Source organism: Felis catus, chromosome B4 (assembly GCF_018350175.1).
Source record: "Felis catus isolate Fca126 chromosome B4, F.catus_Fca126_mat1.0, whole genome shotgun sequence".
Taxonomy (NCBI): domain Eukaryota; kingdom Metazoa; phylum Chordata; class Mammalia; order Carnivora; family Felidae; genus Felis; species Felis catus.
The window spans coordinates 16572786-16590321 of NC_058374.1; the positions used below are offsets into that span (position 1 = coordinate 16572786).

Here is a 17536-nt window from a genome sequence, read left to right on the forward strand (position 1 = left end):
CAGTCAGTGGTACTTAAAAATCATCTGAAAATGCGTGGGCTTTGTGGATTCGACATCATATAAAGTTCACCGAATTTGGCTAAAATTTTCAAAAAAAAAAAAAATTAAACGGACAACACAAAGCATGCTAAGACCCAGAGATGGGAACAAGAGAAAATATTAGAAACTGTTTAACAATATGGACCGGACAGGATGATGGACAGTGTTAATTTCACTCCGAATCCAGCCCACTGGAAAATGATGACGATCCCTTTCAACACAACAGGAAATAAATGCGCACGGAAGCAATTCTTAATAGAATACTGTTGCCATTCATCTGGTAGTACCAGAGCCAACAAGACACTCAGAGAGTGTTTGGTAACAACAACAAAAAATATGTGCCTGATATATTATGCAGCCAAATTAGCAAGCAATTAGATAGAAATATTGAAACTGCACCAGAAGCAACTGCCATCCTAAAATTCCCTCTGTATCCAAACAAGTAAGCGGAAGCTTGCGAAATTTACTGAATTTACAACCTCTCGTTCCTGTTTTCCAAGTCCTAATAATCATCTCCCCAGGGAAAACGTTTTCAAATCTTCCAAAGTGGGTCCCCTTGCTCTATGTTTTCACAGCACCGTATTTCTTTTCCTTCATATAACTTGATGTTGTTGGTTCTGTGGTTAATGTTTCCCTACGCCAACTGGACTGCCAGACCCCACGACTGGAACCCTGAATGCCTAGTGCTGTGTATGATACGTTACAGGTGCTCCACGTATACATTTTAAAAGAATAAATGACATTCTTGACACATCAGCGATTTTCTCCATTTTCCAGCCTCGTTTTGGTTGTCACTTGCATATCTCTAGACACTGACTCTCTCTTCTGCTCCAAGTCTGATGAGAATACAATAGCAGACAGCATCCCTAGAACAATGTGACACTTACAGGAAAAGGACACATTCCTCCTACCCCTTTTGTTCTGTGTACACGAAAACAGACTACTTGTTAAAGTGCATTTAGGTACCTGTGATGGGTCCCGGAATACATAAGCAATAATCTTAAGGGAAATTTTACATCTTTGTCCAAAATCGTCTTCGGAACAATACTATGTATTCTACACCAAGCCCTTTATAGATAAGCAGGAATCACAGATATTAGTGGAGTATTATAATCATAGGTATTAATTAACTAGCACCATGCTCCAGTTATTAAGAAATTATCCAACATCAAGAACAGAGATATAACATCTTCCCATTGGATTCTTTTTCTTTATGTTTATTTCTGAGAGAGAGTCAGAGTGTGAGCTGAGGGAGGGCCAGAGAGAGAGGGAGACGCAGAACTCGAAGCAGGCTCCAGGCTCTGAGCTGTCAGCACAGAGCCCGACGTGGGGCTCGCACTCACAAACCGTGAGATCATAACCTGAGCTGAAGCTGGACACTTAACGGACAGACACCCAGGCATCCTTCGCATTGGATTCTTTTGTCCAGCTCTGGTGGTTCTCACACTTTCTAGCTTCTGGCTTTGGAGTGACATTCCCTCCATCACCCCCCACATCACACTTTATACTGATACCTTACCTTCAGTGACTTTGGCAGCATTATTCCCAAGTTCTGCTTCTGCCTAACTGTCACTGTGACAGACACCATATTGCAGCCCTGACCGCAACCCCCCCAATGGTGCGTGTGTATGAAGCCTGTCATCTATTAATGGACTTACGATTTTACCTTATTGTCAATTACAGAAGAGGAAAAATTGCATTTTCATGATACCTTTTGAGAGCCACTTCGACACATCTTAATTCCCTCTCATTCCATTCAGTCATCATTATTTCAACATCTCCATTTTTTTTTTTTTTTACTTACAGCTTTGTACCCATCAAACATGGATTTTGTTTTTCAGTTTTTCTTTTTAGAAAGAAAAAATATATATAATATCAGCAGTGTAGGGATCTAAAGAGCTGCCTCACGCTGCCACCAGCTATTTGAGATTCAAAACTCAGAGTAACAACCTAGGAATGAAAACAGAATGACTTTCGGAAACCACGGAAGTTACTGAGTTTCCTGCACAGAAACACTCTGCTGGCAGGACCGGCTTGCGTGACTCCAAGCGGTTGATGGGTGTTCTTGGTTCTTAGTCCGGGTTCCCCCAGAAGCGGACCAGGAGACAAAAATTTGAATGTGAAAAGCACGCTTGAAAGAGGGCTTCAGGCAAGATGGGAAGGGAGTGAGATGCTGTGGCATCAGGCCCCACATTAAGGCCCTGTATTACGTGGCTCTTGAGGACGAGGGGTCCCAAGGCAAGCCGAGGGCAAAGCACAACCTAACGACACCCCTGCCCCCAGGTGAGATATGTGTGACCTTCCTCAGGCACTCCTGGCCGCCCAAGAGCAGAGGACAGGAAAGCACATCAATGGTTAACTGATAGAGATCACCGTCGTGCAGGACGGGAGTCTCCATGGGTTTACAAATATCTTAGGAAATTGCAAGGAAAAGGCAATCTTATCAACAGCCTAATTTCCAGAAACCCACAGACTCAGTTTCCTGGAGCCCTAACATCACCCTCCCCTCCACAGTGACGTGGGGAACACAGGCAAGAAGAAAATGTAAATAACGTTAAATTTCTTGATAGCCTGGAGCCCCGTTGACATACACTTGAGGCAAAAACAGAGTATAACATTCCTCCAGGAACCCCCTACCGTCTGAATGTTAATACTCTGCTACAGGGAAAATTAACTAGCTCAATAAGGCAAGGCCTCAGGTATCTTACGAGCCCTCTTTAACATACGAAACCTCCCTTTTTCCTTACCCCCCGCCAACTCTCAGGTGTATTATCAGTCACTCCTCACAGCCCCAGCACAGCTCTTTCTGCAACATGGGTCCTGTCCCCGGGTTTAATAAAATCACCTTTTTGTACCACAGACATCTGAAGAACTCTTCCTTGGCCATCAGCTCCAGACCCCCGCCACTGTCCAGAACCCACTCGGGACCACCCTGTAGAAGAGCCAAGCGGTACTCGGAGATCTTGGAAGGCAGGAGGTTTGTTTCACACCGGCGGGCTCAGAGGAGATCACTCTCCAGAGATCTGAGCCCCTAGCATAAGCAGAGGGAACGATTTATAGTCTGTTACTTCCACATTTCACATTAGTAGTAATTTGGCGCACGAGGCAAACAGGGCAGGAAGAAGAACCTGGAAAGGGAGTCTTTGGCTGGGGACTGGAATTTCCCTATCAGTCCTGTCGGCCATCTTACAGCAGATTTCTCCCTAACACCACCACTCCAAAGTGGCATCACTGACTTCTGGGGAAAACTAGGAGGGCCCTGAATGGCCTGACCACAAGCTCTTCTCTCCACTCTGCTCCCATAGACCAGGCCCCCTGACCTGTCACAGGACCAGGCACAGCCTCTGTCTATCCCTTAGTAGTGGGCGTCAGTCCCCCACCCGCCCACAGAATCACTCCCAACAGATCAATCACATCCTCCTGCAAGAACCAATGGACACCCGCCCTCTTGTTCCTACAACGCCTTCCCTGGTCCCGCGGTCCTGTTCCCGAGTGCGATCTCCGTACAGTTCCACGCGGCAGGCAGTGTCCTCTTCCAAGGCTGCGAGTCCGTGTAACTCACAAACTGAGGTTGGTCCTGATTGTCCATGTCCCTGTCATGGATCTGGCCATCTCCATCACCCTATGGCAGGAGCCCCTTCCTCACCAGTGGGGACGAATAGGAGAAATTTAAAACAGATACAGAAGGAAATATAGCTAATGAAAAGTGCCTTAGCGGGTTACTACTTAGAGCTGCTGGGTATCTGTCCTAAGACCCTCTCAAGAGTTCTGGGGGCCAGAGTAGAAATACCAACCCGGTGCGCTGAAAGAGCTAACTTTGCCAGGTAACAGTTGAGGGCTGTCCCTGGGGCATTCACCTCCCACACCAGACACGCGGAGGCTCCGCCAGCCAGAGCGAGCCCTGAGGCAGAGATGCAGAGCCGGCAGGTGGGTCTGCGGGCAGGACAGCTGTGAGGGGGTACGGGCAGAGGCCCCTGGAGCAGTGGGAAAGGGCAGTGGTCCATTTGGCCAAAATCCTGTTAGCTCCCAAGTTGTTCTGCAAAATTCACTAATCCGCACATCTTTTGGCACCAATAAAGCTCTAGGGAAGAAAAGAGGATTGGTAAAGGGAAAAAAGAAAAACGTTGATGGTCTGATAGAATCGCTAATTCACCTCTCTACCCACGAGCAATCAGGAACGACATCTTCTTGGCTGGGGCTTCTCAGACTCTAGCACGTATCAAGATCACCTGGAAGGCGTGGGGCTCAACTCCAGAGTCTCTCCTCAAGCAGGCTGGTGGGAGGCCTGAGAGCCCGCATTTCTAACAAGTTCCCTGGTGGTGCCGATGCTGGTGGTCCAGGGACCACAGCTGGCCCGAAGCCAGGGCTCTGCCACCAAAGGTCTTCAAACACGGAGCTGTGGAGACCTGGCATTCATGATAAGGATGTGACAGAGTCAAAATGACATTACAGCAAGTCTCCTCAACAGAGGGATGGACCATCGAAGCATGAGGTTAAATAAAAGAACAATCAGCAGCTTTATCTTTGCAGCATTATAATTCGAGGAGACAATGAGATTTCTTTTATACAGATCACGTCCAGGTAAGAGCAAGTAAGGGCAGTAAGGACGGCAGCTAAACCTGTATTCACACAAAGTCCTGGACATTTTTTCCATGACGGGTGACCAGGGGCTTCCTAAAGAGATGGTATTGAGAACTGGAGTCAGGGTCACTCTTTCCCGGGCGACAACTGGGCACTTCTCTGTTGATAAGGAAATGTCTCGCGCTTGCCTTTATTTATTTATTTATTTATTTAATTATTTATTTATTTATTTTTGAGACAGAGAGAGACAGAGCATGAACGGGGGAGGGGCAGAGAGAGAGGGAGACACAGAATCGGAAGCAGGCTCCAGGCTCCGAGCCATCAGCCCAGAGCCCGACGCGGGGCTCGAACTCACGGACCGCGAGATCGTGACCTGAGCTGAAGTCGAACGCTTAACCGACTGCACCTCCCAGGCGCCCCAAGGCTTGCCTTTATTCCTCTAGTCCGACAGGAGTCTGGTTTTGCCTTTGGAAACAGCCCCAGTGTCTTGATCTCACGGAAGGTCCCGCTTGCGCATAAAAAGAGGACCACCTGACTAGCCCTTTAACTTTGGCCTCTGAATTCAAGAGCTCAAGATGCTATCCCCAGATCCATTACTGCTTGAAAAGAAAGGAGAGGAAAAGCCTGAAATCTCACCATCAGGTGACGTAGGAAAGCCCATCACACTGCTCTTGCTGAGATGTGAGACAGCGTATCGATACAAAGCACAAGGAAGTCTTTCCTCCCCGAAATCTCTACTGAACCTTGGCATTCAGCCCCCAAAGGAGCTTTTCCTCAGAAGCTCTAGCTTCCCCGGCCATTATTGAAAGGGCCAGGCTCATCATTCATACAACTGTCATCTTCCAAATGCGTATTGAGTGCCTTCTGTGTGATAGGTAATGTGCATTCTACAAGAGCATATTCAGAACGCGGTCTGACAGGTGTAAGAGGCTCCCGCGAGGGCCTATGTGTCCAGGGAGATCCAGCTGAAATCCTGCCATTTCAGATGCATTCCTTGCTAGTGAGGTACGAGGTCTTGAAGGGACTTCCAATGACCTGAAATACACCTGGTGAGCACCCCAATACTGACCTGAATCCTACAGGAACACCTCGGTGGACATTAACACACGATCCTGTTTGCCAATCCGGATGGTTCAGCACAGAACCACACGGGTATGATACGGAAAAGGCAATCTGGTGGTGGGAAACACGGGGTATAAAATGCGCGAAGAAGCAGTGAGACATCAGCATTAGGGGAGGTGCTCCAATGCACGACCTGAAAAGCGAGGGCGAAACAGTAATGCCCTAGAGGTGGTGGGCGATCCAAGGAGCCCTGGGTGCTCCCGGCAGGAAAAGAAGGCTCTGAAGGGTCTATTTCACAATTCCGCATACAAATCGAGAGCGAGGCTGCCAGTCTGTGTGTGTATCTTCCTGCTTCCTGTCCCTGCGGAGGCAAAGTCAGACATCTTCTAGGAGGTCAGCCGAAAGGAGAGGCGGACCCGAAGACAAATGGAATCAGCAGGAAGGCTTTTCTCTCTGCCTGAGACACAGCCGTCTCCTTGTATGAAGACAAGAACCAAGATCATTGTGTTTATTGTCAGAGCGTTTCGAGGCATTGCTTTGACTCGATTTTAAGCTCTGTTAACTTTCAGCATTATCCCTCTAAGTTTTCGTCCCTTGCTAGCTGAGCGACTAACCCCCTCTGAATGCCCATTTCTTTCAACACAAATACTCGACCAGGTATTCCAGAGGCTGCTGCGTTGACGGAGAAGCAGTTCGTGAAAGTGTCGAGCTGGGCCCGGCTCCTTGTAACTGAGTGTGAGCTTCCAAAATCCGCATCCCTCCCTCCCCGCTCTGTGCTCCCCCCACCCCATTCGCAGTCATGATGACTGTTTTCTCTCTGGAGTCTAGACAGCATTAGACACCCTAATACTTTCATTCATTCATTCGGCAAATACTTGTTCTCATTTGTGATACAACATTGAAGTAAATGCCGGAGACACAAAAATGACAGGCAGAGCCCCGCTCACGCATAGCTCTCTGTCTCCCCAGGGGATGGGCAAATACAGAGTCCATTTACCGGAGTGTGATAATGAGCTATTCCAGAGAAACACAGAGGGAGGGAGTTAGAATCAGGAGGAGAGGCAGCTGGGACGGTCCCCAAGGGGAGAGGCAGCTGAGCTAGGTTTCCAGGGAAGAGCTAAGGAATGACACAGGTAGACAAGGGAGTGAAAGAAACAGCAAATGTGAGGGCACAGAGGACAGAGAGTGAGACGCCTCTGAACGCTAGGAAAGGGGCCAGAGAGGCAACAATGAAGGACGGGAAGGCGACGGTGGATGACAGGAACAGCCAAAATGCTGGCATCACGAGAGGCAAAAAGGAAACCATTCAGAAAGGAAAGGAGGGGTCCGATCGGAGGAAGCAAGTAGTACGGGAACCAAGAAGTGTTTGTCCGCTACGTTGCTGAGAATCTCAGCAAGGAGAGTCAGAGAGCAGCAGGGGCAGAAGTCAGTCCGCAACAATGTGGGAAGTGAAACGGAGTCGAGCATAAACATACCACATGGCTTTTGTGGCCAGATCTGCACCACCTCCCCCCTGTCCCTGCCCACCACCGCCTGTCGTGTCGGGGAGTCATGGTCACAACAATGCAGTAACCACAGAGGCGCACTGCTGTTGGCTTATAGCTGGTATTTGCGGAAAAGTCTTCCTACATCCGTATTTCACACTTTGAAGTATATCTATTGCCCTTATAGCTTATGACCTCTTCTGCATTTATACAGCCGTTTGGAGATAAACCATTGGAGATAAACCATTACCACCACTAACCCCACTACCGACCCATACCTCCACATACTCCTGGGCGCTCATTCCGCTTTGATCTGGACCTGGTCTGGGGCTTCATTTAGCATCTTGGACTGTTCTGCAGCACCCTCTCCTTCCAAGTATCTATATTCTTCATAACAGGGTTACACGAAACACTTGCTCAATGTGCCTGGGGGCTCCCCCTTGTGGCAGAGAGCAGATCGACAGTCCCAAAGCCATTCACAAAGCCCCTTTGCATTCTTCAGGCAGGAAAGCTGGAAGGTTGATCTTTCTAGACTTCTTTGCAGCCAGGCAAGGCGTGTGACAATTATGGCCCAAAAGATTTAGGCACAAATCTCTGGGTAGGGGTTTTGTTTCCAAGTATACAGGTGACGCCTCATTAGGAAAAAGCTCTTTGCCTTGGACCCTTCCCTCTTCTAGGCAATGCAGACCATCCAGCTGCCATTTGCAGACATGAGGAAAACACACACACACACACACACACTCAGAATGATGGAGAGGAGCCCTGGGACTCTGATGACGTTGGGGAGTCGCTACACCAGTCTGAGCTGCTACCTAAGGACTCCTGCTAAGCGAGAAGTGCAAACCTGTTATTGAACTAGCTAAAGATGATTTATTCTTGGGGCACCTGGGTGGCTCAGTTGGTTAAGCATCTGACTCTGGCTCAGGTCATGATCTCACGCTTCATGAGTTCGAGCCCCACATCAGGTTCTCTGTTGTTGCAACACGGCATGCTTTGGATCCTCTGTCCCTCCCTCTCTCTGCCCCTCCCCGGCTCATGCGCGCTCTCTCTTTCTCTCAAAATAAATACATAAACTTTAAAACATAAATAAAGATGATTTACTCCCAAGTGCGTCACTCGTGGAAGCATCCCAGGCAGGCACTTGGTTGGTGGCCACTGTTCTGTGTGGCCCCTTGAAAATGGAGAGCCCTCCCATGGCCATGCTACCGTGGGAGGATCCGTCACTTGGCAGTTCGAAGTGTAAACAAGTGAACCTTGGCCTCACTGTTTGGTGTCTCTAGTGCTTCTGCCAAGAACACGTCCTCTCAGACACCCTGAAGTCTGATTTGATGGGTTCCTGGATACTCTTGGTTCCTGGACAAAAACAGGAGAAGGACCCAGAAGCTTGCCTGGGTTTGAAAGCATGAAGTTGCATGGGTCACACCTACGAAAGTGGGCATGTGCCCCCAACCCAGTGATATAAAATTACAGAAGGAGGGGAGAAGCAGGGCAGGACGAAGGGATGGGGGAAAGAAGGTCTACCAGGATACAGAGACGAGCAGGCAGGGCCCTGAAGCCTGACACCAGGGACCAGCCTGAGAGTGCAGGAGGCAGGGGTACGTTGAGATTAGATGCCGGAGCCTACATGGCTCCTTTAGAAATGCAGATTCCTGGGACCCAGGCCCAGGGAATCTGATGCTATAGATCTGAGGTGGGGCCTAGGAATTCTCATTGTCAGTGAGCACCTCGAGTGATTGATTATGCCTGTGATTCTCAGTTTTAAAACTCTGCCAAAGGCTACAAAACTATGAGCTAGTGAAGGGAAGCCTTGACTGAGGGTTAGAGAAGCTCGGTGAGTAAGCAGCTTTTCTGGACCTCACCTGGAAAATGACTAAGCAAACGGTTCTCAAACTCTTGTGCCACGGAACCCCTCCCTTTTTCTTTCTTTTTTTTTTTTTTTTTTACTAATAAGATTTAATACCGATGCTTAATGTATCAAATTGATGAAACAGATCCATTTTGAACTGAAGCAGAGTGGGAAACTCGAAGTACCACCCGATCCCCATCCCCGCCTCACCCTTTCACGTTCCTCTGAGGAAGCTGGAGGCTCTCAGCATCTCTGGGCCAAGCAGCTTCCTGAGTCCATTCCAGTGAAGACGTGTGACTTGACAGAATGCCACATAATTAGGGGAAATCTTTGTGGCCCTTGTTCTGAGGTCAGGTAGATTCCATCCCGAGATGGAGGTTAAAAAAAAAAGTCAGAGCATATATTTTAAACCACATTTATAACCTTTACATAAAAGGGTTTCTTCACAGTGCTGTTTTAAAGGTATTTTAAGCACATCACGTCAAGGTGTGACCAGAATAATGCCACACTGATTTGAAACCGGTCATTTTAGTAAGCAGTGAGAGCTTAAAGCGGGGGTGGGGGCGGGGGACTGTAATTGTGATTTATTTATATTTTTGAAAAAAATATAGGCTACCCAGGGTACACTGAAGAAATTATAAACCTAAACCAGAAGGACAGCAGAGGCCACAGAGGAGGAATCCAGAAAGCCAGTGCTGAGACCCTTTCTGTCACAGAAACATCCCCGCGGGAAGGCGTCCTGGTTCAAGTCCCAAGTCTTACACCTGCTACCTCTGTGATGTGGGGCAGATCAACTCAGTTCTTGGCACCCCATTTTCTTCAGCTGTAAAACAGGACGTGACTTGGCAAGTGTTCGTGTGGTAGCTACGATGTGCCAGGTATTATTGCGGCTGCACATGCAACAGCCAAAGAGTTCCTTACCCACATGAAGTGTATTTCTGAGCAAGAGGGGACAGGCAACAATAACTGATGTGAAACAGAGGGTAGGTCATAAGGTAAAAAGCAGCAGAGAGAAAAATAAGGCAGGGAGAAGGTAACCAGAGAGTAGGTGACCTGACAATGTGGAAAAGGGCATAAATGAAGGAACAGGTGGATGATTGGGGGTGAGGGTTAGGGATCGATGGTCTGGACAGAGGACACAGCCCACGAAAAGGCACCAGAGCATGGCGTGTTCTAGAAGTGGGAAGATGCTCTGTGTAGCCAGAGTACAGGGAGCAAGGAGGAGACTTGAAAGGGATGAAGTCAGAGGCAGGGGGCCAAATTTTATAATGACTCACAGGCCATTGAAAGGACTCTGGTGTTTGCTCTGGAGCTAGACAGGAAGTTGCTAGAAGAAAGTGATGTGATGGAGTTCACATTTAAAAGGACCACTCCGCTCACTGTTTTGAGAACCTGAGGTTTCACTCGAGAAGGGCACGGGTTCCAGTTCGGAGGCAATATAGCGATCCAGGCAGGACGGTGGATATGTGCCTTTTCTACCCCACCCGTGTGTTAGGATTTAAGGTGTGTAAAGATAAGTTTCAAAACACTGCATGTATTTAAGGCTTATTACTGTTGCCATCTTATGGCCTTTGCACTAGAAACACGCTAGCAGGAAAAAACACAGCCAACAAAGAGTTTTGTATTATGAGCTTGAGGGTGAGGAAGAAGATGTCAAACAATCAACCCTAGATTGGTATCATATTTAGAGCCTGTTTAATGGCCCACTGGAGACGGCAGACAGGGCACATCCCAACTTTTCTCGCTTCGTGTGACTCAAGAAACTAATTTCTGGAAAAAAAATAATATCCTCTCCTTTCCTCAACAGGACAACACATTCCACATCAATCTGTCAAACGCAAACACACACACACACACACACACACAACCTTGCTTTAATAACTGTCGAACACTGTCAGCGAAAATATCACCAGGCATCATTGACTTAGGTGTAAGTTAGATGAAGTTCTAAGATACAGCTTTAACACTCAACTATTAATAATCAAAGAGATTCTAATTAAAGAGATACCATTTTCACCCATCAGACCCAGGTCTTTGTACCTTGGTCGAAACCCACAGAGTGTAAAACACCAAGAGTGAACCCCAATGTAAACTGTGGACTTTGGGTGATTATAATGTGTCCATGTAGGTTCATCTATTGTAACAAATGTCCCACGCTGGTGGGGGATGTTGACAGTGGGGACGCTGTGCATGGGTGGGGCGGGGGGGAGGCGGGTCTATGGAAAAATCTCTGTACCTTCCTTTCAATTTTGGTATGAATCTAAAACTGCTCCTTACAAATGTACATATTTAAGAAAAAAAACACACAAGGAGAAAAAAGGGAGATGTAATCACAATCCAGTATAAAACTCGGCTATGAGCAATATTTACAGGCTCATGACACCATAAACTGAACATCAAATTCATTTAAAATTAATAAAACGAGGGGCAGCTGGGTGGCCCAGCCGGTTGAGCATCCAACTCTTGATTTCAGCTCAGGTCATGATCCCAGGGTCATGGGATAGAGCCCCACATTGGGTTCCACTCTGAGCATGAAGCCGGCTTGGGATTCTCTCTCTCTCCTCCTCTCTCTCCCTCGGTCCCCCCTCCCCCACTCGTATTTTCTCTCTCTCTCTCTCTCTCTCTCTCTCTCTCTCTCTCTCTCTAACTAAAAAAAAAATTAATAAAACTATATTAGGAAAGTGGGGGGAACGAGGTGTGAAGAGGTGAGGTGTGTGTGCATCTATTTGTCTCTTGGAGAGGGGGATACAGAATAAGGGGACTAAACCTATTTCTGCCATAAACAGACTTCAATACAAAATTAAATTTAAAAATTCAATTATAAAACTAAATTAAATAAACTTTAACATTAATTAAATTTTATAAATGAAGAAGCATTAGTAGAAGTGCATTGTTAAAAAATATCAAAAAAAAAAACAGGAGAAAAACAGCTAATGTGTTTGAAAGTTATTACCGCAGAGGTGGGGGGACAAAAAGGCAGGAATTGCTAATCTTCATTATGTCTCTCAGTCCTAATAAATGACACTTACATAAGGTGCCAGGTACTAACACTAGTCTAAGCCACAGATGTAATTGTTTTCTAGAAGAAAATATGTCATCATAGTCTGTGGCTTTTTAACTATTTAATACACAACTTAGAAAACAACAAAAATTGACTTTAAAATAGGGCACAGTGGCTCTCAAACTAGGTAATTTCATTACGGGACTCAGGGGTTTCTAAATTATAGTACAAAGTTCAATTCCTATTGAGCACATACCATTAATGCTCTGCAACACCACAGGCAGACACCCTGGCGTGAGGTGGCATTTGCTGAGAGCCCCACTCTGATACGAGATTCACTGTGGGGCTCACTGATTGGGTATTTCCTCCACACCCCGCTCTGATGAAACATGGGAGAATAAATGCATGAGAACTGAGCGCATCCCGTTATCTTACTTGATCCCCTACCACCTGGGAGGCAGGCATAGGCTGTCTGTGAGAAGGCAGGTAAATGTCCCAAGGTCACAGGACGGTGCGATGGACTGAATACCCATGTCTCCCCAAAACTCATATGCTGACGTCCCAACCCCCAATGTGATGGTCTTTGGAGACGGGCCTTTGGGAAGTAATTTGGTTTAGATGAGGTCATGCCCCTGGGGTTCTGATCCGATGGGATTAGCGCCTTGTAAGAAAACACACCAGGAATACCTGGGTGGCTCAGCCGGTTAAGTGTCCAACTCCTGATCTCAGCTCGGGTCATGATCTCAAGGTTCGTGAGTTCAAGCCCTGCATCGGGCTCTGGGCTAATAGTGTGGAGCCTGTTTGGGATTCTGTCTCCTCTTCTCTCTGCCCCTCCCCTGCTTGTGCACACTCTCTCTCTGAAAATAAATAAATAAACTCAAGAAAATTTAAGAAAAAGAAAAGACACCAGAGAGCTGTCTCTCTCTACCTCTGTCTCTATTTCTTTTTCTATGTCTGTCTCTAGCTCCCTCTCTCTTTCTCTCTCTGCCATGTGAGCACAGAGCAAGAAGGCAGCCACGTACAACCCAGGAAGATAGCCTTGACCAGAACCCAACTCTGCTGACACCCTGACCTTGGACTTCCAGCATCTGGAACTTTAAGAAATAAATGTCTATGGTTTAAACAGCCACCCAGTCTGTGGTATTTTGCTACGGCAAATACACTGTTTAAACCACCCAGTCTGTGGTATTTTGCTACGGCAAATACACACACACACACACACACACACACACACACACACACACACACACGCCCCATTCAGAGCTGCAACCATTAGACGATGACCGCTCTAGCTCTCCAGAAGTATCCCACGGAAACCCCCTGACACCCATCTAGTCTCTCCAGGCATCAGCTATGAGAAACCAAAGGAACTGCACTCACCTTGAGAAAATGTGAATTTCCAGAACTATGTAAACATCTGCCACCTCAACCTAGTTCTTAGGATTTTTTCCATGAAAGTCGCCCTCCCACCTTACAAATACCACACATCAATTCAGGTCACTGGAAGTACAGGCAGACCTCGCTATATGATCCCTCAGAATGACCAACCTTCACTGGCTCCCCGGTTTTGCTGATGTGTCCATGTCCTGGGCAGAATTGTGTCCCCGCCCCTCAAAATTCATGTGTTGAAATCCTAACCCCCAGTACCTCAGAATATTACCTTTTTGGGGGATAAAGCCTTTCAAGGGGAGATTAAGTTAAAATGAGGCAAGTGGGACACAGATATGTCCAGAGAGAAGACCACGAGAGGACACAGGGAGAGATGGCCGCCTACAAGCCAAGGAGAGAGGCCTGGAACGGACCCTTCCCTCACAGCCTCAGAAGGAACCACCCTGCCCACACCGTGATTCAATTTCTGGCCTCAATAACTGAATTACACAAAAATTAATGAGAAAATACATTCCCTCCAGTCTGTGGAACTCTGTTACAGCAGCCGTAACAGACTAATACAGCCCATGAGCGCGCACATCCGTGATCAGGCTCTTTTCACCCCCCACCGCCGCTCAATCACAAAGACGTGAGGACTCAGCCTCCTCAAGCTTCTCCTCACATTGCTGTCCACTCCCATCACTTGGCTTTTAACTCAGGCCCATCCTAGTTTCTGGCTGTGACGGCCTCCTGACTGGTTTCTCAGTTCTTTCCCCTTTCCATCTATCATCTGTACACGGGGGATGTTCACAACAGACCCCATCCACACAGAAATAGGTGCCAAGTGCCTGGTGCCAGACAGGGTACCAGCCGTGCACGTGCCTGCCCAACCAAGTGGCCACCCCTGGTGTCCCTGGGAGAAGGGGCAGGGGCCAGGGCGGCCCTACACCGGCCCCAGAGTCGCTTTCCCAATCACAAAGCTTAGCACGTGGCCCCCTCCTGAAAGCCCTTCAGCGGCTCCTGCACCCTGTGTTACCTGGCCAGGAGCACGCCTTTGCTCTGCGGTCTCATGTCCCCCACCCCACGCTCACGCCCCGGGCTCCGGCCACCCTGGAGTCTCGGCTTCACGGGCACACCGCGTTCATACGTCTCCAAGCCTTGGTATATGTCATGAATGTCTGCTTCCCTCTGCCTACTCGTGGAATTTCCACTCCTGCACCCTCATCTGTCCAGCCACCCCTGGGCCGCCGCCCTGTCCTGGAGACATGTCTCCACGACAACACTTGCAGTGGGTGGTCCTCATGGGCGCTTGCGGCTCCCTCTCGAGGCTGGGGCTCCTCGGGAGCAGTGACTGACGCTTATTCAGGGCTGTCAGGGTCTCTGGGGACCAGAGTGGGGCCTCGGAAAATGTCTGGAGATTACAGGATTGATGTGCTTTGCCACAACCATGAGCTGAACTTAGCAAATGCCTCCCTAAGGAAAGAAGGCCGTTTTTACCCAAATCGAATTAGGCACCGCCCGCAGATCCACCCCTCCCGGCACCCAGCTCTAAGAGGAGAGCACAGGTTTCCCGCAGCATAAATATCCGCCGAATGGATGAATGAAGCCATTAATAACCTTTGACTGTGTGTGGGAATCGGTGCTGCTGGGAAGAATGTTTTCAAAAGAAAAGAAAATCACCTCTGTGAGTGAGTCAGGATAAAATCGTTTAGATACAAATATAGTCCTTTCTTAGGGGACTTGCTCTCGGTGAAGTTCCCGGGGGGTGTGGTGGATGTGTGTGTGTGTTCCCTGGGCCCTCCTCGGCAGGCTCTCCAGTCTCCCAAGGGTGGCCAACAGAGCGGGAATAGAGAGAGAACCCACACCCCTGACTATGGGGGGCGGGGGAGACACACGCATGCATACAGGCGCACACGTGGGCACAACGGGAATTCTGTAAAGCTTGGGAGGGCTAAGTTGCCTGAGTGGGTTGGTTCCAGCTTGGGCAAAGGAAATAACGGGGTCTCAGTGCACTTCCTCCGGCCCAGTCTCTGGTTTCCCCGCAGCCTGAGAGGGCTGCCTTCCAGAGGACGTGGGCACCCGGAGGCATCCGCAGCCCTTGAGGTCGGGCCCAGACCGCCCACCCATGCAGATCCAGACGGCTCTCCTCTGGCCGGGCTGCAAACCTTCCAGACAGAGGACAGCCCACCCGCCCAGGGATGTTTTCCAAGCGCGCCCTGGGGCCCGGAGCAGCTCCCTGGGGCGCAGAGATGTGGGCCCGCTGGTGAGCCACTGAGACGACCCTCTCCAGGCACACTCTGCTCTGTGTCCCCCCTGCTTCGGCACACCTGACTTCACCAAGACTGATCTTGGGGTCTGAAGGGATTCAAAGCTCACCCTCGGGCCAGTCCCCTGCCTTCAGGGGCTGTGAAGCCTCCCGGGCTCCCACCCCCACATGTCCCCGAGGCCCTCCGTCCCAGCAAGTCTCAGTCACGCGTCACCACTCCCTGTCATTCTCTCCCACAGCGCCCTAGATGACCAGCAAGATCACCCTGCATTAACGAGGACACAGTGCAACTTGCCCCTGCTTCTCCGCCTGGAGCACAACCTGGGACGTGAGTCAGCTGCCCCTTCCAGCACTGTTGCCTGGGACCACTGCCTAAACCCCCCGGGTCTCAGTTTCTCCTTCTGTAAAATGGGAATGCTAACAGTCCTGCAGAACACCGTCGCTGGGACAATGAAATGAAGTCAGACTCATAAAGCTGCTATCACTGGGCACATCATTACAGCCCAAGAAACCGCTAAACCTCTCGGATGCTGTTGAGCTTGACAGAGAGCCGTATGCATCCCAGGGCCCACATCTGGGTGATTATTCTCTATCTTAAATAAATAGCATTTCGGGGCGCCTGGGTGGCGCAGTCGGTTAAGCGTCTGACTTCAGCCAGGTCACGATCTCGCGGTCCGGGAGTTCGAGCCCCGCGTCAGGCTCTGGGCTGATGGCTCAGAGCCTGGAGCCTGTTTCCGATTCTGTGTCTCCCTCTCTCTCTGCCCCTCTCCCGTTCATGCTCTGTCTCTCTCTGTCCCAAAAATAAATAAAACGTTGAAAAAAAAATTTTTTTTAAATAAATAAATAAATAGCATTTCAAACCTGACCTGAACTGCATAGAAAACATGACAAAAAAATGTAGGATATCCGTATGCGAAGGGGGAACTTGTCACGTTTTGTGTCATCCTTACCTCACAATATTGTGGATTACCTAAGAAGACTTTCTGAATTGGGGGCTCTTCAGAAATACTTAAACCCTCTGCATATCCCAGTAACACAGCCCTCACATACATCAGTGTCCTGTACCCCAATGTTTATAGCAGCACTCTCAACAATAGCCAAATTGTGGAAAGAGCCTAAATGTCCATCAACTGATGAATGGATAAAGAAATTGTGGTTTATATACACAATGGAATACTACCTGGCAATGAGAAAGAATGAAATTTGGCCTTTTGTAGCAACGTGGATGGAACTGGAGAGTGTTACGCTAAGTGAAATAAGCCATACAGAGAAAGACAGATACTGTATGGTTTCACTCTTATGTGGATCCTGAGAAACTTAACAGAAACCCATGGGGGAGGGGAAGGAAAAAAAAAAAAAAGAGGTTAGAGTGGAAGAGAGCCAAAGCATAAGAGACTCTTAAAAACTGAGAACAAACTGAGGGTTGATGGGGGGTGGGAGGGAGGGGAGGTGGGTGATGGGTATTGAGGAGGGCACCTTTCGGGATGAGCACTGGGTGTTGTATGGAAACCAATTTGGCAATAAATTTCATATATTGAAAAAAAAAATAAACACACACACACACACACACACACACACACACACACACACACCTGCATAAAGCTTACACAGCTCAAAGCGGCCACAAACGTGCATTTTCTCACAAGATTTCCCGCACGTAAAAAATTTCGAGCGCACAATTCAATGACATTTCATAACGTGATGGAGGTAAACCACCACCAGTTTTATCACAACCCAGTTCTCAAAGATTTCTGTCTCCCCAAAGAGATCCCTTGTTCCTAATTTGTACCCCCTCAGACAACCACTGATGGGGTTTTTACCTCTGTGTCCTACAGGATTTTGTGTCTGGCTTCTTCCACTTAGCATAATGTTTTCTTCCACGTTGCAGG

At 48.4% G+C, this 17536-nt stretch overlaps 2 protein-coding genes across 6 annotated transcripts in view; one reads left to right on the plus strand and one right to left on the minus strand.

The window, feature by feature from the left end:
• Nucleotides 1–11125, plus strand: part of LOC111561284 — a 28722-nt gene extending 17597 nt beyond the window's left edge. For 2 of the 5 annotated variants that reach the window (XM_045060959.1, XM_045060960.1), the window contains 2 exons: nt 2900–3016; nt 3345–4560. In XM_045060959.1, coding sequence (XP_044916894.1) covers nt 2900–3016; nt 3345–3735 — 508 coding nt within the window. In that variant the 3' untranslated portion in view covers nt 3736–4560. Of the gene's footprint in view, nt 1–2899; nt 3017–3344; nt 4561–9623 lie in introns of those variants that run through there. The other 3 variants (XM_045060961.1, XM_045060962.1, XR_002743666.2) reach the window with 3 other exon arrangements.
• The window catches only part of ST8SIA6 (ST8 alpha-N-acetyl-neuraminide alpha-2,8-sialyltransferase 6), a 151925-nt gene that overhangs the window by 109779 nt on the left and 24610 nt on the right, over nt 1–17536 (minus strand). The gene's annotated exons all lie outside the window — the stretch shown is intronic.